This window comes from Carassius carassius, chromosome 45 (assembly GCF_963082965.1).
Source record: "Carassius carassius chromosome 45, fCarCar2.1, whole genome shotgun sequence".
Taxonomy (NCBI): Eukaryota; Metazoa; Chordata; class Actinopteri; order Cypriniformes; family Cyprinidae; genus Carassius; species Carassius carassius.
In genome coordinates this window covers 12,096,523-12,124,396 of record NC_081799.1, presented here as the reverse complement: position 1 = coordinate 12,124,396, position 27,874 = coordinate 12,096,523, and the positions used below count along the sequence as shown (strand labels likewise).

The following is a 27,874-nucleotide window of genomic DNA, read 5'->3' as shown; positions in this document are numbered from 1 at the left end:
GAGTCATCGGTTCCCTGCCATCAATCTATCTTTCTTTCACGTGGAGAGAGGATAGATCAGCTCGCCCATAACATTTGGACTTAGTACAAGCGATGTTCAATTAAAACACGCATTTAGCATTTGTTCAGTTAATACGATTCTGAAAAATAAAAATCGTGATGTCTCGACATTTTAAGAGACAAAAAGCCCATGACAACGCATTTAAAGTGTTGTACGTATTGTACGTATTTTGTGCATTCACCCCTTACAAAACATTGTAAATAAATATAGCCTATTTAAACCTGTCGTCAGTCTGTTATTAATAATAGCCTATTTTGTGAATATTAGTGTAGACTTGAATTTCGAAAGAAATGACAGAATTTTTTCATATTATTATGATAAGTAAAGTTTTTATATATTTTGCAATGACTTTCAATTCAGTAGGCTAAACAAATCCCGTAATATGATGAATAATATGGAATCCAGTAGGCTTAGTAGCCTACAAATCACCAATTAGCTCACAAAATGTAGATGAACTTTTAAATGAATGCCAAAAAAAATTACATTATTTCTAAACATTTATTGGCTAAAATCTCAAATATGTTTTATTTTTTTTAAATAAATAGTATTTATAAATAAGTGGCCGAGAAACAATCACGTGAAGTCGGAAAGACAAAAGTGACTAATTATTGTGTTTTGCCATATTTAATGTAAAACACGTGTTTAGACATATTTGTAGTTTCGTCATACATGGGTCTACAAACTAAATTATTATTTTTTTCTTTGTCTCTCTATTTTTTTCAAGACAAAGGAATGCTGATATTTTAATGAAAGGTCACAAGAATATGTACACAAGGGAGTATACAGATAGAACTCAAAATTGTGCCTGTATTTTCATGTGGGTAGCTTTAAATACTAGGCTATATTAAATAATTCAGTATATTGTCAATAATACACAGCAAAGATGATTTAATACACTGCTTTGTCTGAGTGTATATCTCCTGGAAATAAATCCAGCAGAGGGCGCTATCATTACGTGATTCCAAGCGTTGTGACTTATGGTTCCTTTGTGATGTTGCCCATTTCACATTTAAAGTTGGCATCAAGGCAAATATTAGGAGGGGGGGGGGGCAGCCAGCCTATCAAACTGTTTCATCGTTGATAGAGATTTTTTAAAAGATATGGTAGGCTATGCGTCTTCTGAAAAGCCTTTTGAAGATTTAGGCGATGGAATACGCAAACGAGCGAATTAAGTATTACAAAAATAAAGATGAAACAAAAGAAGATAAACTGCAGAATAAAACGTAAACAAGAAAAAAAGTGGCGATTTAAGAGTAGCCTACAGCCTCAAAAAGTAAAAATTAATGATTCGAAATAGATATTTTTTCGTCATCTTCAATTATTATATAGTCGACGTTTTCAAACTAAGGAGCAATCAATTTATGAACCTGCAGGTAGCCTATTGTCTTCATCATTCTTGTTTTGATCCACATGTTCCATGACTTTCGGTGTTTACGGAGCACGAGACGCGCGCATGCGCAGCTCAGCACAACACACATACACAGTTACGCGCCATAAACTCGCACGCCCCGACAACACCAGCGCACAAGTGTCCTCCAAATCTCCTTGTAGGAACGAAAACTGTTATCGGTTATCAGCATGGAACCCGACTGGAAGGGAAGTAATTTGAAAGATGCTTTAAACTGGGTAAACTGCTGATATGACTCATCCAAGACACCCACAAGCCTCTGATCAATCGAATGGGAGGGAGGGGAACGAATTCGTGTGTGTGTGTGTGTGTGTGTGTGTGTGTGTGTGTGTGTGTGAGAGAGAGAGAGAGAGAGAGAGAGAGGGAGAGGGAGAGGCAGATAGAAAACGCAAAAAGATGAATGGAAGCACACCACCAGGATGCGATACATTCCCCAAGCCAAATGAAACAAAGAGAGAGAGAAATGTTTATAACTGCGTGAAATGTAGAGTCACGTTTTCTTAACATTCCATGAGAGGAAAGAGAAGCTCTAGACATACGGTTCCCCTCAGTTTTCGTCACCCTGACACCTTCAACACCCCAAATGTCTGATAATCCAGATGTCAGAAGACCCTGTTGTGACATGAACATGACCATTGGTTTCACTAAAAAATGTCAAACATCTCTCTACTTACAGTTAACCATGAAAATTAGCATTGCTGGACTATTTCACTGAATATGTTCTTATTCATCAAATAGCTCTAAATGTGTAAGTCCCCTCCATTATGCTATATATATCCTTGCATATATAGGGCAGGATTGTGGCCAAATTTAAGGCATAATGCAAATGTTTTTAGTTAATTAATTTATCTGAATTGTTGTAGGTTGAACTATATGTTTTAATATTGAACAATTTCAGTAACTTGTAATACTAGTTGTTATTTTTTGGTTATTTCTGAGATCATAAAAAGTGTGCCTGTTATGAAAACTTAATCCTCCACCATTATACATGTTCTGGCAACGGCCCTGCCATCTAAAATAGATGAGTTTGTTTCATCTGAACATATTTGGAAACATTTAGCATTACATCACTTGCTCACCAATATGTGCTCTGCTGTGAATGGGTGCCGTCAGAATGAGTTCAGACAACTGATAAAAACATTTAAATGATCCAAAAGTTATCAACAAGACTCTATTCATGAAAAACTGCACATTTTTAAGAAACTCTTCCTCTAGAGAATAAGTCAATCTTCAGTTGTTCACCCACATCAGATCCACTGTCATGTTTGTTTAGAACTATTTTCACTTATAAACATTCTTCATCTGTGCTTATTTCTGCCGTTTCAGACGAGATGACATTTTCACTGGAGAATGCAACAATGTGGGACGGCTGTGATTCAGCCGTAGGCACGATTCTGCAGACCAAGTGCCTTGGGTATTCACTGCATGTCGATGTACAGCCATATCACACTGCTACGAGTGTGATATTGCATTTATACAACAGTTTGACAACACAAGTGTGTACATAAGAAACAACAGAGTGTGTTTAAAAACGCTCTTTTGAACAGAACTACTTCCTTCCACCATGGATTCAAAACTAAAGTTGTTGTAAACTAAGTTAAAAGTGATTTCCAATGACAGCACAGCTCAGTGCATAGATTAGATAAGATCAATAATAGATTGATGAGATCAGAGAGTGGCCATTCAATTTACACAAATGGATTATAATTCATGTTTAACCACTATAGAGACATCAGATTCAGCGACAAATTCCAGAAGATCTGGATGAATTGAGGCTCTAAAATGGCTCTGAAAACACAGGAGCAAATTTTCAAAAAGACATTAACTTTCTAAACAAACCGCATAGTTGAAGTCTAAACATAAAATACTCTTAACACTACATTCCCTGACGCAAAAAATGTATTACTTATAAAATTATACTGGATTTAGTGGTCCTCCATGAGGCTCGCTGTGAGAAATAATGCAAGCGTAGTGATACAAACAGTGAAAGGGTTGGAGTTCCAATCTCACTTGATGAATATCGCACTCCTCTTAATATTTACAGAGTGTGTGTATACATATATACATATAAATATAGGATATTTCTGTCAACCCTAATATGCAGTGAAGGGCAAAATTCAAAATAACAAAAAAAAAAAAAACACCTGTAAAAAAACAAAAAAACAACAACAAGAAAACAGTAGGCTACATTGGACCCTGTTTTTACTTCTTTTTTAGAGGGAATATTATGGATAGTAGGCTCAAACTTCAGCTGGAAGCAACAGTTTGAAGGTTTTCATTTATTTCTTATACAAAAATGCTACGGTTCTCTTCTCAAAATGTTAATTGATGCACTGGAGTCATGTGGATTACTTGTGGACTATTGTGTTTTTTTTTTTTAGCAGATCCAATTTACATTTATTTATTTAGCAGATGCTTTTATCCAAAGCATTAAGCAGTTCATTTTAAAGAGGTAAATAGACACAGGAAGTGCTCGTAACACCAAGTTCCAGACATTGTTCAAATAAGTACTAGATAGACTCGGGATTAAGTACAAGCTACACTGGGGATTTTGACTGAAGTCAGATGACGAAAGAGACAAGTTTTCAGCTGTCGCTTGAAAACTGTAAAGGAATCAGCATTCTGGATAGAGGTGAGAAGATCTTTCCACCAGCCATGAACGGTGAACAAAATGTTCTAGAAAGTGATTTTGTGCCTCTCTGTGATGGTACCACGAGGCGTAACTCACTAGTAGATCTCAGACTTCAGGAGGGAATGTAGAGTCGTAAAAGTGAGTGGAAGTAGGCGGGAACTGAGCCTGTGGCTGTTCTATATGCACGCATCAATGTCTTGACTTTGATGCAAGTTGCAACCAGAAGCCAGTGCAAGGACATAATGAGAGGTGTGACGTGGGCCCTTTTGGTTTAATTGAAGTCCAGTTGTGATGCTGCATTCTGAATCATTTGTAGAGGTTTGATTGTGCATGATGAAAGTCCAGCCAGAAAAGCATTGCAGTAGTCCAGCTTTGAAATGACAAGGGTCTGGACAGGAAGTTGTGCAGCATGCTCCGTTAGGAAGGGCCTTATCTTTCTGATGTTGTGCAATGCAAACCTGCAAGATCAAGCCATTTTTGCAATGTGGTTGGCCAAGTCAGTTGGCCATCAAAGATTACGCCAATATGTATATGTAGAGTTGGAGTGGCAGGAAAGACAAGTCTTTGCCAGGTTGAGCTGTAGGTGATGTTCTTTCATCCATGCTGAGATGTCTGCCAAGCAGCCTGAGATCCGTGCAGATAGCGTTGGATCATCTAGCTGAAATGAAAGATAGAGCTGCGTGTCATCCGCATAGCAATGGTGAGAGAAGCTATGTGCCTGTATGATGGGTTCAAATGACATAGTGTATATGAAGAAGAGGAAGGGTCCAAGAACTGATCCCTGAGGAACCCCAGCGACCAGTTGATGCCTGAGGGTATTTATATTTTCTGCTAATTTAAATTTTTTCATGAACTATCCCTTTAAGAACTGTTCAGGGACTGTTGAAGAACCCAAAATGATTTTCTATATAATTACTGAGAAAAAAAACTTGGAGCAAACAAATTAATGTAGCTATGGATTAGAAGAACAGTTACATTTGTGGCTACAAGCAGCACTTTAAAGTCAAGACAAAACAGCATTCACATTCCACTTTAATTCCATAAGCAAAACTATAAAAAAAAAATGAGCTGGAGCAATTTATCACATATTAATGAAAAATGGCTAGGACATTATTTTTTTAAATAGTAGAAACGAATATTAATTATATTAATCATTGAAAACAGATAAAAGTGGTAGCCTAAATAGAGTCTATTAATTTTTTATATTTCCATATTGATTTGTAAATGAGTGATTTGACAAGTAGGTGGATGTATTTCAGGATGAACACTGATTTGTGGGGTGAACAATACTGATATTTCCTAATAACCCATCACCACCCACCCAACCACCAGTTATGATGGCTACTATGCCCCAGTGGAGAAGAGTGTGAGGAACATGTTTGTTGCATAACTTGCCAATAGAGTTTGTGAAACAGCACATACGGAGATGACTTGATCAGATAATGAGGACAGCACCGAATTAACATTACCATTATCTGTTTTTGTGTCATTTGACATTGGTATGGCGTACGAACGTACGTGAGCAAGCCTCCGCACCAAACAATGATTGTGTGTCTGTCTGCAGGCGAGGAGAGCGATAACATCTGTGTAATTTCAACATGATGACGGGCCCCACGGGAGCCAGCGCAGGAGATGATCTGAGTTGAGCTAAGTACTATTAATCGTTTAATTACCACTGGCTGATTCAGTCCATCAAAGCCCTCTCCGCATCGCCTCATAAAAATTCATCCATTATGAGGTCATTCATGCCCTCGTCAATCAAAATCGCACCACCCCCAACACCCAACCAGCCGTCATACCAGCTTGTGTTTTTACAGTGTGCAATGATAGGTGACATGAAAGGAACAGTCACTCTTGTCCTATTCAGTGCTGCACTCAGTGAGCCAGATGTCTGTGTTGGTTTACAGCAATATGTTTAATAATGAGGCCTATTATAACTGGAGATTAGGACATAAGCCTTGGTACAAAGAAGCAAGATTCATTGAGGATATTTCGATGAAGCATACGGAGGCCAACGTCTGTGAGGATGAAAGAATGTAGTTGTTGTCCCCTTTGTCTCTCATCTGTTGACTAAATATCACCCATCACTGTGCAAGAACTACATTACAAAACACGATATTGCATCTGCATTCATTGTAGCAATATCGCCTCTCAGTTCATAATGGCTTTCTTCTCCACACTCCAAAGGTATTATAACGGCTTTTATTTTATGTGAATAGGAGAGCATTCGCTCTTAGGATTTGTAAACTATGTCCAGAGTAATGCTCTCAATGCTTCACTCACTTGCTTCTCCTCAAGTGATTTTAGTCTGCAGATCACTGGCTTCTTAACTTTCCTTGTTCCCCGGATACAATTCATTTGTTTATGCAAATGCCATCATAGAACATAAGACTTTTAGGTTAGCAAATAAGAAATAGCAGACAGAGTATCTGTGGATAGGCTCACATAATCGATTTAACAGGTGCTTATCAATGAACCTCGTCATGGATATCATATGTGACTCAGACGCAAAGCGAGCTGTGAGGGATAGAATTCAGTGGGTTGGACTTTTACACAAAACTTTTTTAACAAAAATACTTCCAATACTCTTGTAAAAAACTTTTAAAGCATGGGTTGTGGAAAAGATATTTAGGACTACAGTATATAGCTCTCAATTTCATTCACAGCAAACAATATATGGAATCTAGCATGAATAAGGTCCATTAAAAAAAGCTTTATTTCAAACATTTCAGAAGGTTTTTTATTCATTTTATTATATTCATTTATTTAGCAAGGATGCTTTAAACTGATCAAAAGTGACACAAGAGACATTTATGTTTCAAAAGATTTCTATTTCAACTAATTGCTGCTCTTCTGAGTTTTCTATTCATCAAATAATCACTGTTCCCAGAAATATATTAAGCAGCACAACTGTTTTCATCATTGATAATAAGAAACATTTAACAAATCAACATATTAGAATGATTTCTGAAGGATCATGTGACTAACATTTTAATTTATATTCAAAAAGAAAACAGTTATTTAAAATTGTAATAGTAGTTTTAATTGTATTTTTGATCATATTAATGCAGCCTTGGAGAACATAGACTTCTTTTATATGTTTGAATGTTATTGTATTTTACACACACACGTTAACACATAATTAATTTGTGTTCTTTTACAGCCCGAATTAACTACAGGCTGTCAGATTATTTTGTTAAGCTGTATCTTGGTGGGTGGTTTTTAACAGCGTTTTCTAAGTACAGAAAGGTGTCCTCTGGCAAGCAACGACCTTGTTGTCCCAGATAATGTTTTGATAAGGACATACCTGCTCTACTACATCCCACCATCGCTTCCACTAACTCGCCCACACTGCCTCTCTATTCTGAACCTCTCTTAAAGGTCCTATGACATGAAAATTTCCCTTTCTGAGGTTTTTTAACATTAAAATGAGTTCCCCTAGCCTGTATATGGTCCCCAAGTTTCTAGAAATTCTAATCGGTGTAAATCGAGATTTTGCTATCTTTCTCTGCCTTTGAGAAAATGGAAGCTCAAACGGGCTGATCTGGAATCTCCTCCTTGTGATGTTGTAAGGAGAAACTTTACCTCCCCTTTCTCTTCTTTGCCCGCCCAAATATTTACATATAATTCAGTCGCAATGTCAGCACAGGCGTTACAAACAGACTTTTATGATATGGATTTGACAGCACCGCCACAAACGGTGAGTAAAAGTGTTCATTAATGCCTGATCTGTTAATAGTGATTTCTGATGTGTAGCTAATTATTCAAGTTCACACAGACTTTCTTTCTAAATCGTTTAATACTGTTTATGCATCAGTGAATCAAGCCAGTGACTAAACGATCAACTTCACGTTGTTTATCTTAGTAGCATGAAACAAATCTGTTATTTAAATTGTGATTTAACTACAGAGAGCGATCAAAGAACGCTCCCTTTTTTTCGGAGCTGTCAATCACAGATCGCGAGTATATCTGCACACTTGCCTAAACTGCCGTTACAATGAATGACGCTGTTATGCTGCACAACAAAGCTCTTAATGTATTCATGTGTTTGCTGTTAGTTGTGGTGAAAGCATTTTGTGAGAGAAAACGTGTTGCAATAATGACGAGATCACTACATTCACGCGATAAACAGACTCTGTCTACTCAATGCTCATCACTGCAGCCTTTCATGTGATGTGAAAAGATCGAAAAAATTATTATATAATCAACACTTCCATGATTCGTTAATCTCGACAGCTGTAATAGTAAAAAAAAAAAAAAAAAAAAAAAAAAAAAATATATATATATATATATATATATATATATATTTGAGAGGGGTTCCACATGTAATACGCATTTCGAATGCAAAGATGTCAGCCAATCACAACAGTTGTTGTTTACTCGGAGTCTCACAGCAGACACGCCCCTTCAAACAGAGCATTCAAGCCAGAGGGCTAATATCAGGATATAAAAATGCTTTTTATTTCAAAGTTTTAAATGTAATAATCATACTAACAATATAAGTACACCTAAGGTAACATTAAAAAGCATTTAAAGAAAAGGAAATGATAGATGTTATGGGTCCTTTAAGGATAAAGAGACCAGATTTCAAAACCACACAATATTTAAATAAACAGATTGTAGACTACACCTTGCCAACTTTATGCAAATAACTGTACAAAGGTAGCTGATGTTTAATTTAATATTGTCTAACTAACTATAATAAAAAAAAGTGTATACTTATATACCTTCACTTAACAATAAAATTGCTAGAGAAGTATTATGAAAAAAAGCTCTATTTACAGCTACAGGGTTGTAGGGTTAGAGAGAATACCAACATTTATAATATATAAACTTTCAATGATTTTGATGCCGATTAAAAATTAAGCAGAATCATTAATATCTCTGAGATATTAACATATAAAACATGCTGGGCATTCAATTTCCTTTAAAAAATCTGATTAGGCAAATTTTGCATTCCTTCCTTGCAAGTGGGAGATTTTGATTAGCATATAATAATGAAAATTAGAAAAATTGAGAAAATTTGCCCATAAATCACTCACCCTCAATTCATTCTAAGTGTATATAACTTTCTTCTTTTATCCGAAGTTGGGTGTTGCGGTGCATCAGTCCAAAAGAAGTTAAATAAAAAGCGCCCATCCAAAAAAAAAAAAAAAAAGTGTCTCAGAAGGCTCTGGGGAGTGAACAAAGGCCTCCTGTAACAAATCGATGTGTTTTTGTAAGAAAAATATCCATTATCAAAACTTAATATTGCACGCAACAGTTGTACACAGAAGCAGTTCCGGGAGCATGATGTATGAGGTCGGCTTTGTGCATGCACTGGTGAGTCTCGTGAAAACCAACGTTTGTTGACAGGAGCAAAGGAAGCAAAGTTTCTTTACTTTAGCAAAGGAAAACCAGTCTCCTCTTGGCTTATATTGAAATCCTCCAACGTCATTCTTAACAAATCCTTGTTTTGTACTTCTAATTAGTGACCATTGTTTTGTTTGGATCTCTCCTGTGAACTTATGTGTTCGTCACTTCTGACAAACACGCATGCGCAAAGCTGACCTCATACTTCATTCCTCCGGAACTGCTTCCATGTACAACAGTAAGTGCAAGCTATTTTAATTTGATTATTGCATTTTAAATATGGTTATTTTTTCTTACAAAAATGCAATGATTTTTTTTTTCATTTTTTTTTTTTTCAAAAGATTTAAAATTCATTTTGGACTTTTTTTTTACATTGGTTTAAATAAATGATTTTTTTTAACATTATTATATCATTATCATTATTACATTATTATTTATAAACAATGTATAAAACAAACTGATATGCATTACTGAGAGCAGAGAAAATTTGAGTAGTCAAAAGTTTTATTGTGACTCTTTAGCTAGTCATGGCACATCTGCAATGACTGAGCAAACTGCATGAGTCAGAGCTGTAACTACTTTGAGAATTCGAAAAGTAAAATTTCCGGTTTCTTTTCAGCAGCGTTTAAGCATTTTAGTAACACTTCTGATCGATTTAAAGTCAGCATGTGACCAGTTTCTCTTTATGCAATTGCAATTACTCATACACTTTTCTATACTGCTTCTTGCTTGTTTTGGTTGCAACTGTCAACTTTGGAAAATGTAGTGATTAAAAATGAGCCATAAACTGAGTCAGAAATTGTGTAGCATTTATGGTAAATCATGTTTATCTCTCTTACATACAAATACACTGATAAATCATTTCATATAAGGTAACTTCCCAGCATACTTAAACACCTGTATATGGTCTTTAGTTGTGATGCATCTTTGAAATGCGACAAACATCCACTTTTGACTTCTTTTCTTTCCTTCCTTCCTCTTTTTCATTTTTATGTTACTCTCTTACCATTTCATTATTGGAAAATGAAAAAAAAAATGCAAAAAAAAAAAAGGCAACATATAATAGAGACTGTGAGAATTATAAAGCGACTGAAAGGGACGGAAAATGAGAATAGTGAAAAAGTAGTAAAATTTTGTGGGAGAGAGACAAAAAAACAAATGCTAGAGAGACTCAAACTGGGGGATTTGGTCAGTAAGTAAATAACATGTGACTAGAGAAATCTGGGGGGACAGTGAGGAAAGGTGACGAGGGATGGAGTGGAAGGGACTGAATGGAGGAGGGCAAGAGAGAAGGAGGTACAAGGGGGGACTGGGAAAGAGGGGGATATAGAGATAGAGGGAGGGCTGGTGATCCTCAGGGCTGGATGACTCACTTTGCTGCAGCCGTTTGTGCGTCACTGGCGCAGGGCTGGAGGAGGAGATAGTAGAGAGGTCTGCACATTTAATTACAACCTGCCAATTTATATACAGTGTACACACACATATTCTCTCTTGTGCGTGCACACTCTCTCTACCCTCGCTGTCCCCCCTATAATGCCAACATATGATAACATGAACGTTCAAAGACCCCAACATCTATACACACAACAGCATTTCAGGCCACAGAATCTCTACATTCAGATCGACGTGCACACGAAACCACTCATCAATGCAAATGTAGATTTCCGGCAGCTTGGCATTTTGTCAAAAAGTGATGCAGATGCAGAGAGAGAGCATTTACAAGGATGTAAACCTTCACAATTGCAGGTGTCACACTATAAATTAAACGAAATGGATGGAAAAAGCCAGGCAAACAAATCCCATCTCTGGCTTTAAAGGCAAATGTATCTTGGCAGATAGTACAAAACAACATCTGACAAAAGTCGTACTTCAAGTGGAATGAAACCTCAAAGATCATCACCATCGTATTAACAGATAACGTCTTTTAAAAATCATGATGGCTCCAGGGCTCTGAGGGAGCAGACTATTCTCTGAACATTTCCGTCTCGCTGACATCGCCTTCAAGCTAGGCGAAGACACATATCACGGTGAAAGATGGGACTTCAGGTTACAAGCTGCAGAGTTGTCTTGGCAGACAATAGACTGGTATAAAAGCCATTACAAGTGTTATTCCCCATTTGCCACTCGCCCTTCACAGAGTACCCTGTGTCTTTGGTGAAACAATAGGACTGTGTGTTAGTACAGCTTAGTTTGAGAGTCCCTCTGGGAGGTTTTTTCTAACTAGAGTGTGTCGCTGGGAAAATTATCATAAATTATAAATCGAAAACCTTCCGTTGGCTCCATCCTCATCCTCCTTGCAAACACACAACACAGTGGCTCTCCCTTTGGAGCACGCCTCAGCCTCATTGAGCGGCAATTACCCCATGAGTGCCCATGAGCCACACTCGCTAGACAATAGCCGCAATCAGCCGCCCTTTCTCGAGCCGTGCGCTCTGTTCCGGCTTTCTTGTGTAAGAAGAGAGCAATTTAAGCAAACAACAGCATTCCAAAGAAATCACAAAGATAGAAGAGACTGCACACTGCGCCGATGATTGGCCAATGCAGCAGCACGCTCTCAAATAACACGAGAGCAAAACATAACACACCACCATTTCATTTCTGCACTAATATGGCAGCTACTGATTGGATTGAAGGGATCGTCGTGCTTTAGTATAAATACCCCAATGGAGCGACCTCAGAAAGCGAGACTCTGGTCATTGTTCAATCAGAAACAGGGTGAGGCGAGTGGGAAGCCATTGGCCCCGTCACTCAAAACATGGAAAACAAATGTCAGGCAGAATTCGCTATGAATTGTGGCGGAGGGGGAGAGCAATAAAACGACTTTTTAATTGCGAAAACAACCCACTATCTCAAAAGAGATCTGCGCTAGTGGGGCGACTTGCAATTTCAGAAAATACAGAATAGGAACCTACAGAATGAGTCGGGGTTTAGGTGACATCATAAACAGCTTGCCATTTCCACGCTTGAGCTGCACTCATTTTCAGTCAAATGGCTTTGAAACGCTTCAGCAATCACCCCTGGCTGTGAAATAAAGGCATTTTCTGGCCTTTTAAAATAATTCTTGATAGACCACTGAAAGGACGGGTGGCACATAAGTATAATGAAGCTGATTACAGACCCGCACGCAGCAGCTCTGGCACACGGTCCTTACTCGTCTGACACGTGGCATTTAAGGTGCGTATTCATTTTTGTTCACTCCCACTTCCACGCTGTTTCAGACACCAGTGTTTTCGTGAAACGAAATGGCACAGCAAGCTGTTGTAAGCCTGAGGTGTTTTAATACTGTCAGAGTGCAAATGAGCAATAACAATCATGTAGATGTGATAAATGGAAAATGGAGGATGAACAGACTGATACGGTGAGAAGAAATCGCAATGGAGAAGACAGAGAGATGGATGAGGGGGGCAAGAGGAAAGTGATGATTGATGCCAATGTGACGTTAAATGGGGGAAGAAAGGGCGGAGTGGGAAAGAAAATGAAAAAAGAGAGAGAATTGGGTGACACTCACAATAAATCTCATATTTGAGCCGATGCTCTGCACTGCCGCGTGCCCACACTCGCTACACAACACACTTACACGCTCTACACACCCTGTGACATCACGATGACAGAGCGAGGGGTGATGTGTATTGTCCAGTGATTGGATGCTGGGTTGTTCCGATGCTAAACACACATCTGAATTTGTGTCTTTTTTTCACATTAGTAAAGTGACCTGTCGGGGGCGGGCTCTCATTTTACATTTAGAGAGAGCGAGAGAGAAACAGACATACTAAACAGATACAGAAAAAGAGAGATTAGGACACAAAGAGACAAAGAAATATGCATAAAGCAGGTGAGTCACCATCAAACAACGGTCAAAAGCAACAAAGTGGGAATTTGTTTTTTTGCTGACAAACATTCATTCTCATCCTTTTGGTTGTTGTACAACAGTACTCAGACACTTTGAAGTGGAGGTTAACAGATCAACAAATTAATCTTTCTTGCCAAGTTCATAAACAAACAGTCTGTATACAGTCACACACATATCAATAAATAAATAAATATACACACAGACATTTACTCTTTCATCTGAGCCACTTTGATCAATAATGTGGATGCTAAACAGGTTCAAAGAATGAAAAGAGATGAAAAAGAGCAAAGTCTTATTGTGTATATATATATACACATACATACACATAAACTGTTTACATAGTTGGTCTATCATCCTGAGCTTTGAGGTATAGCATCAGAACAAGGATTAAAGCACACAAAACCATTACTATAGCACAAACACACACACACACAGGCCTCTGTGAGGATAACACACACACGGCAGAGCACATAAAAGGGACAGATGTCAAAGGAGTGTGATGGGAGAAAATTGTCTATCAAAAAGACCACAATAAAGGAATAACTGTACACACCAATCTAACCATCATGGGCCCAAAGATAATGTAAACATACACAAAAACATGAAAAATAAAAGAGAGAAATGTATTTTAGATCAAATTATAAACTATAATGTAAAAGCAGTCAGCCATTTGGCAAATCCTGGTATTCACAGAGGTTTTATTCCCTCTTCTCCCCCTCTGTGAATGGCTAATGTGTGGTGTGCATGGCGTGACACAGCTGCAGTGTGCTGGTCTGTCATCTCTGCTGGTTATTGTGTCTGAGATTAGCCTCTCCCATTCTCCCTAAAACCCTAAGGGCACTAGAGCCGAGACGATGGGTGTTATCACAGCGTGCACAGTCTTTATCTAGGAAGCCAAGATGATGAGCGAGTGCGGTCACATGCGTGTTTGGCTGCTCAGGTACCTGTCTGTGATGAGCCCATGTTAGAAGCATGTGTGTTCATATGTGAAAGTGTGCAGTTTAGGGTTTGAATTTGAGGCTTGTTTTCTTTTCTATTCATTTGAATTATTCCATTTAAATTGAGAATGTTGTGTAAATTATTAGTGTTAAATGTAAAATAAAAAATGTTTTATCAATTTTTATCATATTTTTATTTTAAAGTATAAATATGATGATAATAATAATATAGTAATATTTTTAAGTATATCATACAAATTTTACTAATTATTTTATAGATTTATGCAGAGCTATTTTATGAGGTAATTCGTAATATTTTATATATAGAATATTTTATTAATATCATTCTTATTGTTATCATTTTTATTATTAATTAATTATTTATTTTTATTAATAAATGTAATAAAAATATTATAAATAGTATTTTATATATAATTTAAGTATTAATATAGTACTTAATAATAATAATAATGAATACAGTAAAAACTTATTTTATTTCACATTTATTTTAAGAATTTGTATATGATATTTAATATCTGTGGTTTTATTACTGTTGGAGCAGGGTGTATATAATCCTTTTTCAAAAATAGCACAGGAAAGCAGTAATCCTTCAGAACAAAGGTGCATAAATTAGAATTGTCCCACTGAGCAGATGTTTATCATTAGACGGGCGATGTGACTCCGTCAAGACAGGCCTGTAATGAAACACTGGCACATGTTTAAAAGATGCTTAGAGGCAGCTGAAAGCAGAGCAGTCATGATAAACATCTTTAATTTACAGAACATCTAATTCCTAAATGTTTGACTCATACACTTAATTTGGCTGTGGATTCATTACTCACCATTTCCAAACCAGTCCCCGCCCCCCATCTAAAGTCCATCTTTCACTCCTACTCCCCCTTTCTCTATCTTCCTTTTTCCCTCTCCATCACACACAGCCCTTACTGAAAATTAGCCCAATTTAGCCCATCACTAATGGCCCCGGTGCCCGCTGCCCTACAACTAATGGCACTGGGTCTTTTCCTTCATTTATGACCAGTAATTAAGTCTCTGTTGTTTCAAGGCAAATTTGCACACTAAGAGCCCCAATTTTTAACAATTAATTCTGTCGTGCTCATACGACGTGGCTTTTAATTACTGTATAAAAAAAGCAAGCACCTGGGACTGCAGCCTCCTGAGTGATTCATGATGATGTGGAGGCAGACTCAGAAATTCACAAATATTTTGCAACGTGCTTGCATCTTTTATCTGGACTCAGGTTGATTTTCCATGTGACATTTTTAAATAGGCATTCCAGACATTAAATGAAAAATGCAAACAGACATCTTATATTCGAATATTAACCTTAGGAATTATTACTTTTCCATAGAGTAGATGGTTTTGTTTGAAGTGATTTAGTGTCGTGGCAGCAGTCCCCCTGGAGGAACCCGAGGTTAAATGCTTTTGAGATACAATTATCCTCTTGAGACCCAGCTATTCATTTTTATGTCTAGTATAGTGCACTTTCTTTGTAATATCTCAGAGACTATTTCTGACAGATTTACATCCTATATAATATAATATAAATAATCTTAGTTAGTTAATAATATAAAATATACACAATATGATATAACATAACAGTATAATATAATAATAACTTTTATATATATTTTTTATATTCTATATGAACACATAATAAAAACAAATAACCTTAAAACTAAAACAGATTTTATGTAAACCTAAATGCCAAAACCTTTTTTGTTCGGCCACAGAGAGGGTTATAATGGATCTGGATTGAGATCAAATTAACTCTCCAAATTCTGGACAACACCTGTTTGGGAATCTTGGCAGCTAACTACTAACTAAAAGTAACATCTGCTTATTTACACATTCAAAGAAAGCTAATTATGAAAGCAAGAGCCATCCTTGACACACAATGCCAACGAGCAATGTGCGTTCGCATGTCGTTTCACCGGCAGCATATTTAGACACTATTCTTAGAATTCAATAGAAGCTTAACTTCCAGCTAATTGACTTAATTGCTTATCCTCGTACCTCAAAATTAGTATGATCTCAGACCAGAAGTCCTTTTTGTGCATTTGTACGAGGACAAATTGAGTCATTTTTAGTTACTGAGTCAGAGCGTCATAGTCATCAGCATATGAGACATGACAGGAATACCTGCAAATGTGTAGTGAGGCAAAAGTCTATCCATGAGTCAGACTCTTAACACAAAGCATACAGCCGCTACAACACCAACTATTCTTTAACAATTTGCATTGTAAAAACAGTTAAAAACAGTTCATTTACATCTATTGTCCAAAAATTTTTTACTTTTTAAGAACTGTTCACTAGGAACTAGGATTAGCAACTAGATACCGGGGCAGTCCCCTGATAACTAAATTAAATAAACTAATGTTTACACAGCTTTTAAAAAATGCCATGTAGTCTCAGCCTCCGAAGTCACACCAATGGACCGCTGGCTGAACATCTGATGCATATGGCACACAAAATTAGAAACACTTCAGGAGTTTTGAAGTCATCATCTGATTGGTGCTTATGCTTATCAGGATCAGCTAAGCGCTAGATTTTCCAAACTATGTGAAACATGTAAAGTTCACAACTGGTCTCACTGGTCTGTTGTTGTGGGGACATTTTCACATCCCTAAACATGATGCACCCAAGGTTCCCAGAACTTCTGCCACCAGTCTGAAGGTCTGGCTACGCAAGACTATATGGCATGTGGCCAATCAATGCATAGTTCCTATTTTGCTGGGTTAGACCCTACTCCAAAGTAGGAGCTAATTTAGTCCCAGTTTTCCAGAAAGGCATTCCTATAACTAAAATCGTAAATGCCTGCAGTGCAAACACGCCAAAAAGCGGGAACACAGTTTACATAAACTTACTCCATGAACATAGAAAACACTGATAGATGGATCAATGGCGAATTCCAAGTACTTCTTCATCCTTCAACCTCTAGTTTTTGAAGATTGCAATGTTGAAGGTTCTTTATGGAGCCAATAAGGAACACCACTGGGATAAACACACTTTGGAACTTTTATTTTTATAACCATCCTGAGCTTATATTCAGTTACTTAGCAAGGTGGTCAAGTAGAGATCTTCTTACATATTGCTTTGATAAAACGTTTGCATTTATGATGGTATCATAAATGCAACATAGCAAATATAAAACAATGAAGTAACATCTGTCCTATATGTCCTTTAGATACACATGTCCAATAGAGGCGAGGTGGAAAGGGCGAGTGGGTAACCGCCCACTCCTGAGCACCATCAGAACAGGACTTACAACTGAATGGGCCACCAACCTCAGGCAAGAGTGTAATCGGCAGGAAATAGAGGCAAGAGGGACAGATCTGAGGGCATCACCACATAAACACACACGCACGCACATATGCACAAACACACACAGAAACGCACACACGTTCGCGACCCAGGGTACCGCAGCATCTCCACTGCGGTGTCAAAGCGGCTGATAATCCTAACACGTAAGCAGCTGGCAGGACGAGAGCAACATGGGAAGTTGGTTATTACTGTTATCATCAAAACTATTATCATTATCAGCCCGAGCAGCAGCAGGTCCCCTTCATCTGGGAGCGGTGCGTCATACGGCTGGGTCGAAACCATGAAGTGCCAGGAAGCAACCTGCACTGAATGTAAAATACAAAGACTGGGGGAAAATAGGCTTGATTCACTCCATTCTTTCAATTTTTTCTGCCTCTCCCCATTTCAGTCTCCCTCACCCCCTCCTCCTCTCATCGCTCTTGCCCTTCTTTCTCAATTTTATGTTTTTCTTGAACTAGCACAGATCCATTTCTCTGCTTTTTAAGGATTTGCGCTATCGGGACACTGTAACATAATGAAAGCACCTACATTTCCTCTCATACATCGATTTTCCTTGGCGCTCACATGCTCGCGCCCCCTCGCCATGTATACCGCGGTAAGGCCGCGCCACTGTACGCTGGTGGGCTGAATGCTCATGCCTGTCAGAGACAACGCATCACCAGCTGTCTTGTCTCTCTCAAACACTGTCTTTCTCTGTTCCTCCCCCATTGAACAACATTTGAACCCCCGCAAGAGTTTATTCGAATTTCTTCTGAGACTAGCATTTTTTCTCTTATCTCCGATTGGCACGTATCGGAGGGCGAAAGGAATCGTCATATTTGGTTTTTTGGACGTTTCCCACTCCGACAACCCACAGCCTGCCGCTGCAAACATGGCACACAATGGTCGTCATCACGCTTTAGGGCGCCAAACCAGAGAGGGTGACTTACTGCTGCCATCAAGTGGCCTTCGGGGAAACTGCAACCTGTTGCTCTTAAGAATTCAGATAAACCAGTGTAAGCAGGCCAAAGCCTGTAGAAATTGAAAATACTTTTGGAGCTTTTAAATAGTTTTTAAGTAATTTTTAACTAAAAATAATTTCATTAAATGTTATGTTTTATATTTACGAATTCATTTATTTTTATATTTAGTTTTTCCCACATGTATTTTTTTCAGTTTTCTTTATTTACATGTCTTACTTTTCTGTGTGCACCATGAAAATTAAGCAATCTGCCTTTTAGTGCTGCATTTTCTATATGCTATAAAACAGTCTATATATTTAAACAGCATCTGCATCAACTATAATCTATTACCTGATTCACTTAGTTCATTTAGATAAGATGGTAATACTAAGACAAATTTTTATAAAATGCATCACAAACTCACTTTCTCACATAATAACCTTTAGGGTGTATAAGAAGTTTTATTATAGCAAGAAAGACTGTACTGTACCAGTTTCAGTCATCGAAGCGTCGTCGCTCGCTTTCCCAGAACTCCAATAAAAAATGTTGTCATTAACCCGGTCTTGCAGGGTTTGAAGTAAACACACTTTCCAACAGTGTGCTAGGCTGTCTGTAAATAACATTAATGATTATGGATGTCAAGTACATAATTGACTGAGGAGGTGGACGCTGGAGGTTTATCTTTCCCGGTGGGGTTAATCAGGTTAAGTACAATGTTGTCATGTGTGCTTGACGCTAATCCTGCCTAATCTAAGGACATTATCTTGATACATATCCAAAAGGTGGAAAGATTAATGCTTCAGAAACAAAATACAAACCAGAGATGTGACAAGAATATGTTATCTGGATTAAAACTGATTTTATGTTCCCGGCCCACGTGCCTGTGGGACAGGACTCCTCATCCTCCTGAGGGTTTTTAATACTCTATCGGATGTGACTGATCAACAACCCCTGGAACAAAGCTCTGAGGCGAATGCTAATTTCATGGTGTCTTCTAAAATAAACATGTTACAAATATATGTACTGTAATGCTACTACATATGTTTATCTCTCTCCTTCTTTCATTATGCATCGCTCTCGTTCACTCAAGAATGACCTGATTTGTTTGGGGCTTTTTTGGATGTTTTGTTATTGTGGTTGCTGAAAGGTTAAGGGTGTGGGCATCATATTCAATGATTTAACTCTCTGAAGTTCATTCATGCAGCATAATTGTGGAGCACACCGTTTTAAGTTAGTAAATGTCCTCTAGTATAACCCTATCCGTATCTTCAGAATGAAGCTCGTCTTTATCTGTGTCCATCCTGCTCTGTAGACATCCAGACCAGAGAAGCTCTGATAAAATTCCACCATCGGATCAGTGAGCCTGATAAATGTCAGTAAACTCAAGTTTACTTGAGTCAAAGACATAACTTTGGGGAGAAAAACAGGATGGTATTTAAAGGCAGAAAATAGAAGCACTCTGTACTCGATGGAAAAGATAATCCACAAAGCATCTATACAGAACTAGTGACTGATGTTGTATCTTCAACCTTCTAATAATTTGTAGCCAGTTATGTTTTTAGAAAGCTAATCTCAATATTAATAATTAATAAATGTAGAAATAGGTTCATGGGGTTTCTCCTACATTTCATACAATAGTTTTCATAAAGGCTTTGTATAATATAAGCTTAATATACTCAAAAAGAAAAAAGGCTTACTGCCTGCAGTGAATTATGCATAATTATAATTATACAATTTAAACTTAATTAAATATAATTAACTCGAGTATAATCTTTATGGTGATTTGCTATGTAATGTAACATCAGTTCTCTATACTTCAGCCTCAAGCATTTCTGCTCCACTCAGTGCTTGTCTGACATTTTACAATTCAATAATAATGGTTGCCTACAACTATGGGAACTTCCGATCTAAAGTAAAGAAATTAGCATTATGAATGCTGAAGTGCATTTATAAAAAAGTTTACAGTTTCTGGTGCGCTATGAGTTTTAAACTCAGGGAAAGCATTTTTACACTTTTAAACCCAAAGGGTGTTTTACTCACATAATAAGTATTAGGAAAAACATTTCTGAAGTCAGCATACAGTATTATGTCCAGTGTCACACAATGATTTATTAGTAATATTTCAGTGCCCAGTAAAAAGGGCCTAGTGATGCTCTGCTGTGAACATTTCTCTGGTAAATTGCACAAATGTGATGTCAAACAAACAACTAGCTACATAAAACTTAAATGGGTGCATATAATTGTAACGCTATACTTCAAGTAAGAACATCTGTTTTATCGAGATTTTTACATTCAAGTAGTTTAAGAAAAAAAATGTCTGACTGAGAGACGTTTTGTGCCTTTTATTTTGAATTCACTGCATGCGCTTCATATCATCCGCCCCCTCTACAGCCAGTCAGATCGGTCCGGAAAAGAAACAAGGCAAATGTGTTGAGAACGGTATCGTGAAACTTTGAAAGAATTGGCAGTGCCGTATACAGCGAGAGTGTGTGTCTCGTTACTGATAAGAACTGACAGTTGGTTATAAAGTGAGCTTGCAGGAGGATTTTCCTTTCAGCCAATACAGCCGCCCAACAGAGGAAAAAAACCATACTGATTGGAGGCAGCTGACTCAAAGACATGACCGAAGTTCACATTAGTGACACATTATTCAACTGTTGTGGTGACCAAGCATTTATTTTCGAAAGGCCTTCAAAAAGGGCGAATATGCACGCTAAATCTCCGCAGTAAACAGCTTTGTGTGTAGTGTGTGTGAGTGATTACCATAGGTGATTACCGGCGGTGAGTTTTCCGATCCAGAACAAGTTCTGACTCATATGAGACCTGCAGGTATGCTGATAAAGAGCGACAGTGCGCATGCGCACATTTGTCAGAAAAATAAAATCATTCTTTATTTACATAAATAATGAGGAATTATATAATATCGGAATGGAAACTACTTGTTGCCTTTTCACACTGAAACTTAACTGTTTATTTTTGTGCCGGGTTCAGTTTTCTTGTAGCTCTGGAGAATGGAGCGCAGGAGCAGAATTCGTGTAGCGGTGATAGGAGGGGGGCCGGCGGGGCTCTGCGCTGCGAGACACATTCTGTCTAGGCCCGAGGCCTTTGATCCACCCGTGGTGTATGAAATGACCGATCGTTTGGGTGGGACGTGGTTCTATGAGGAACGAGTTGGCACATATGACGATGGATATCCCATCCACAGCAGTATGTATAGGGACCTCAGGTAGACACCAATATGTTGTTCCTATCCCTGCTGAGAATAAAAACATCTTCGACTTGCCTTAGACTGGTCAAGCTGGTCTGATCTTTCAAACTAACAAGCAGAAGTAACCCCAAACCCCATCAAAACCAGCAGACTTGACCAAGTCGGGTGAACTGAACAGCTAACAAGTCTAGGTTTAAGATTTTTTTATTACCATTATTATTAATCTGAGCAGGGAATTTATTTATTATAATTTTTGTACTTTTATATAACTTTATGTACTATAAAATCTCATCTGTTTTAAGGACCAATTTGCCTAAGGAGATTATGATGTTCCCTGATTTTCCCTTTGATGACCGCCTGCCTTCTTTTTTGCACCATACTTCGGTTCAGCAGTATTTGGAACAATACTGTGAGAAACATGATATTGCTCGTCATATCAAGGTATGTGTTTGTCTTTATTCTAAAATCTGTGTCTATAATGAAAAGTTATAGAAAATTAAAAATTAGGATGAGATACCTATTAAGCTCACTTCCATTTTTTTGAACTCCGATTATAAAAAGAAAAATTAATGCATTATCATACTAGATGTCTTAACCAATTGATGTGTTTGTTACTACATAGTACATACATCCTGTAATTTCAAGTCAATCTGATGATTGCACACTGAAAAATGAGTCTTGGGTAAGTTTCACTACTTCCTGTAAAATTAAGAGGTTAATGTTTAGACTTCAGCATATTATAACATGGAACTTGGATGTGGGAAATAATTACAGTTAGATCCAAAGCTAATGTATTACTTCACAGACATTATTGGCTCATACTTTTAAATCCATAATATTATAAATTGACAGTTTATTGCTGGTCTGTGTGCTCTCTTTAAGCTCTTCCACAATGAAAGTCTATGTAAATACTTTATAAACAGACTTTCATATAAACTGATGGTTGTCACTTTAAGTTAATCTTTATAAAATGGTTAATAATTTATTTTCACAGCTTTAAGAGGACAAAATCTAGACACAACTATAGTTTATGCCCAAAAATGAAAGAGGCATGTCATCCATTCAAAGAAGGAGCCATTAAAAACCTGTCATATCTGTCCTGGAAAAAGCCACTAAAGGCTGGAATACACTACAGGACTTTTAAAATTTCAACAGATTTTTAAAACACCAGTTTATGATGTGATCCTCAGTCGTTTAGTATATGATGGCCAGTTTAACTCTGTGACTTGTAAATAGTCTCAAAGGAAAACTGGGCATCATAAACTAAACGACTGAGAATCATACACTGCCAGACCTTCAAGTTCTTCCGATCGTGACAAACTCATCCAGAAATGTGCGCATTGTTGCTAGGAGACACTTGAAATTAAATTAAATTAAAACAATATGCATTCTTAAATCGGCTGAAAATATCATACTTGTTTGATCTCCTCTGACTGGGTGGAATCAAAGTCTGAAGCTAAAAAAATTGGAGTTTGTGACCATCATATGTGATTTTCCATGGAATCAGTCGACTCAGATCTGCAGACTGGCTCTGACCTTTGGCAACTAGTGTCAACTTCTGCAGACTGTAAATCTGTGGAAAATTGGAGCAAAAATCGTGTAGTGTATTCCATTTAATAAGAAGCTTTATAATGAGGCTAGTTTCTGTGTTCATCCCCATAAATGAAATGTTTTTGTTTTAACAAAACACGATGTGAGCTTAATGGGAACAGGGGTGTACTTAAAGAGTACAAAATTGTACCCATTAAGCACAGCCAGAACTTTTGCATTTAATGATTTGTGTGAGAGATTCATATTTTATTTTAACATAACTTTTTGTACTGAAACCAATATCTTGTGCACTAAAAAATGTCTCAACATAGATTTTGGTGAACTTAATGGGTATGTTTACCCTACTTCACTTCACATCATCAATGGATCCTCCACAGTGAATGGGTACCATCAGATTGAGAGTCCACACAGTTGATAAAAGCATGACTCCTGTCCATCAGTTAAAATTTTATAAAGTACAAATGTGCATTTTTGTAATAAACAAATCCATAATTAAGAGGTTTTTACCTTCAACCCGTTTCTTCTGAGTCCTCTATCCATAATATTGCTGAGAAAAAGTTAGCTGTCTGAACCAGGAGAGAAATATGCACAGATCACATTAACTCAGTTAAAAAAAAAAAACCCTGTCCAAAACAGTTCTAAACAAATGTTAGTGGATTATGATGTGAGAAGACAACAAGGAATGAAAATTTGAAGGAAGCATAATTATTGAATATGGGTGTGTATTTTGGCCAGAAGCAATATTTTAATGTTAAAATGTCTTATTTCTTACAAAACACTTTTTTTTTCTTGCTTTGACATTAATTGACAAGACATTAATCAATGGCCTGGAGTCATGTGGATTGCTTGGTGATTTTTGTGATGTTTTTATCAGCTGTTTGAACTCTCATGCTTGGTGGCACCCATTCACTGCTCAGGACTGATTTGCCAATTTGTAATTTTTTTTACAAATCTGTTCCAATGAAGAAACAAACTAATTTTGGATGGCCCGAGGGCGCGTACATTTAAAGCAAATTTTTAAATTTTGGCTAAACTACTCCTTGAATCGCTTCCCTAGTAAACAGCTCTTTTATTGCAAGAAAAGTAGACTGGCATTGCAGGATTTTATGTCTAAGTTTAATAAACCCAAATAAACCATCCAGAGTAAACTATTGTTAAAAAACAGTCCATCAGTATCCCTGTGACTGTACATATTGTGAAACTTAAACATAATGTCTCTACATATCTGAGAAAGAAGCAGAAAAAAATCCATAATAATGAGGGAAATGGATGATATTGGAAATTGTGAATGTATGTGAGGTAGAAACTTAATTAATATTGACGTGAATGACATTATGGATTAATCATCATGCGACAAATGCTATTTGGCATTTGTCCGTTTATTTTAAAAACTGAGAAAGCAATACATGACTCTCTTAGTCCAACTACATAAACTGTATTAGTCAAGTAAAAGAGCTGTAAGGGAAATATTGTTGTAGAACCGCTTGTGGTCAGAAAGTTGAGATCAGATGTAGGGGTCACTGACCCCTGCTTGTCAAAGCCATCAACGTCAACACAAAATCAAAGGACACATCCAAATGTGTTTCGAGAAATGTTCTCAGTGTTACTAAGTATTTTTCTTACCACCGGAAGCAAGAATATTGCTTATGACAGACCGCTTTGTCCCTCACAGTTCAACACCGTGGTGGAAAAGGTGAAGCCCGTCTCCATGGAGACAGAGACAGGGGGAGCTGTGACGTGGGAGATAATTTCGCGCAGCACACGTGGAGACCAGAACACGCAGACATTCGACTCGGTGTTCGTCTGCAACGGGTGAGGGATGCCATCTTAAAGAGTCCTTTTATCTCCCAGACATGCTCAAATGGACACAACTGCATCTAATCTCCGATTGCAGCTTCGCTGTGATGTTCTAAATGCATAGCATTCTTCAAATAGTGGCATGTTCATTTACCCCATGATATACCCAGAGGCTTTTATCTGGCTGAATTCTCGCAGAGGTGATGTGAATAGGTATTATGTTATGCATTCATGTGGCATTTCTGTGAGGGAATTCAGAAGACCACAGGAGCCCTTTAGCATCTCAGCGCTGACTCATATTTCCTTCCCCTTTCTGCAGGCATTACTCCGACCCCCACCTGCCCTACATTCCTGGAATAGAGCATTTTAAAGGTACAACAAATGATCACTGATCACTACAAATGCATAACCTTGAAAGCCCCAACCATTAGTCTCATTACACCCCTGCATCTTCCCTTTTATGTCTCTGTCTCTCATCTTCTTGTGTTTATCTGTGCCTTCTTCCACTGCTGTTTTGCAGGGAAAGTCTTGCACAGCCACTCGTACCGCTATCCAGAGCCCTTCACCAACAAGTCTGTTGTGGTCTTAGGGGCCAAAGCATCCGGTGTGGATATTTCCATTGAGTTAGCCCAAGTTAATGCTCAGGTTTGTGGCTTAGCTTCCTTTTTTAATATGTCACATACCATTTTAAATGCCACAGATTTGTTTGGCTGTATAATGAAAGGGTTGGGCACCTGAAAACAAAAATCTCATTATTTACTCACCCTTCATGCTGTTCCAGAGCCGAATGACTTTCTTTTCATTCTGGAAAACAAAAGATGTTAGTTCATGCTGCTCGGAATCGTGACTGATGCTGACAAGCTCCAGAAAATGAGCAGAAGCACCATAAAAGCAGATGTAAAATATTCAAAGCTTTGAAGTTTTAGCATCCTTGATATTCTTTTATAGGTTTTATTCAGATTTTATTAATTTGGTTCGATTTTTATATTTCCAATTTTTACTTTAAAGTTTTAGTCTTTTTTTTGTTACATTTTTATTAGATTTTATGTATGAATAGTTTTAATAAGTTTTATTAAAGTTGTAGTTATTTTATTACTTAATCTAAAAAGTGAGAAATGGCAACTAGCTAAAATAAAACAAGTTTAAGTTAATGTTTTTTTTAATGTTTTTTTATTATTATTATTTCAAGTATATATAAAAAAATGTGTTTCATGGTTTTTAATTTTAGTTAAGGATAATAACACTGAAGTCATAAGGTCTTTTGAAGTCATAAGTATAACAGACCCATATTTAAAGTATCTATTTTATAATGCATATTACAGACCTTATTGTGAAGAATTTAAATGTTCCTGTTTCCTTTTTCTTTTCCTTCTTTCTTTGTTTGTTTAATAAAAATGTCATAACTGGATATATACTAGGTTTCTCCAATGATTTAATCTTCTTAAATCCCACGCCTGCAATCTTAGGTTAATCTGCCTCCACTTTTAAGTGCAATGCTTATCTCTAAAAACAGTCAACAACCGATAGACAGAACAAAGTCTTCGCCCTGCTTTTTTAAAATTTATATATGGTGTGGAAGAAAATATGGAAGAAAAAAATTGTCAATATTCACTACTTCCATTTTATTGTGACTTTAATTAAACCTTCCCACCTATGCATTTTTATTGTTTTGAAAAGATCAGTATGATATGATATGAACTCCCTTTGAGTTTCACAAAAAAAAAAAAAAAAAAAAAAAGTCAAATGGGTTTAGACCAAACTGAGTGTGAATAAATAATAACAGAAATGTTATTTTGGATTGCTGCGTCCCTTTGTGTTTTTCATTTTATCCATCTCATTGGTTAACATTTCAAATCTTAAACAAGACTGAGATTGAGCGACTGTTGTTCAGTTTCTTATCCGCAAATGTTTTTCTCATTCTAGGTGATTCTAAGTCATAACACACCACCCATGTCCTTACCTCCTCCTCTGGGTATCCGGCAGGCTCGTGCTGTTGTTGGGGTTTCAGAGGACGGATCTTTACAGTTCCAGGACGGATCAGTGACTCAGGCTGATATTCTTCTGTTCTGTACAGGATACAACTTTAACTTCCCTTTCCTTTGTCCATCAGAGCTGGGACTGGACGTACAGGATCTTTTTGTCACTCCACTCTACAAGTACTTGCTGCCCCCTGGCTTCCCTTCAGTCTTCTTTATTGGCATTTGCAAAACTATTTGCCCTTTCATACATTTTGATTGTCAGGTTAGCAGAGAGGAAACACAATATGATTTGAATCCTAATGTGAGTGATTCTAACTGTAATGTTCTTGTTTTTATCCATAGGTTAAGTTTGCTCTTGCTGTCCTGGAGGGCTCAGTAAAGCTGCCCACCCCAGAAGAGATGAAGAATGAAGTGCAGAGAGAGATCCAACGAAAACAAGACACAGGTGTGCAGCTGAAGCACTTCCTCAATTTGGACAAGGATCAGTGGGATTATTACCTGGATCTGGCCAGGATGGGCCGATTCACACCCCCTCAGCCAGTGTTTGAGAGTCTCTATGAAGAGGTGCGCAGACAGAGGCAGAAAGACCCACAGAAATACAGACAGATCAACTATAGGCTCATTGATGCCACACAGTGGGAGCTTCTGGAAGCTCCACCAGAACAGACAGATTGAGTTTAGCTAGTCTAAGGACAAATTAATGAGATTTACACTGTATTGCTTTGTAGAATTGTCTGAAGGAAGAACATAAAAACTATATATATATATATATAGAGAGAGAGAGAGAGAGAGAGAGAGATAGTGTATTAATGTGTA

The 27,874-nt window shown here is 37.4% G+C and overlaps 1 protein-coding gene across 1 annotated transcript; it reads left to right on the top strand.

Moving 5' to 3' along the window:
- The first annotated feature begins 21,291 nt into the window (after positions 1–21,291).
- Positions 21,292–27,851, top strand: LOC132127534 (uncharacterized). Its single transcript, XM_059539440.1, has 8 exons — positions 21,292–21,352; positions 21,515–21,749; positions 22,034–22,172; positions 24,955–25,094; positions 25,399–25,451; positions 25,600–25,724; positions 27,003–27,320; positions 27,401–27,851. Exons 2-8 carry the CDS (start codon positions 21,535–21,537, stop codon positions 27,731–27,733), a joined length of 1,323 nt encoding a protein of 440 aa, XP_059395423.1. The 5' UTR covers positions 21,292–21,352; positions 21,515–21,534; the 3' UTR covers positions 27,734–27,851.
- Positions 27,852–27,874: the final 23 nt, after the last annotated feature.

Coding starts and splice junctions, on each gene's coding strand:
- LOC132127534 (XM_059539440.1), top strand. CDS start 21,535: ATGGAGCGCAGGAGCAGAATTCGTGTAGCGGTGATAGGAGGGGGGCCG. Junction 25,095..25,398: donor TCGGTGTTCGTCTGCAACGG/GTGAGGGATGCC, acceptor CCCTTTCTGCAG/GCATTACTCCGACCCCCACC. Junction 25,725..27,002: donor TAGCCCAAGTTAATGCTCAG/GTTTGTGGCTTA, acceptor TTCTCATTCTAG/GTGATTCTAAGTCATAACAC.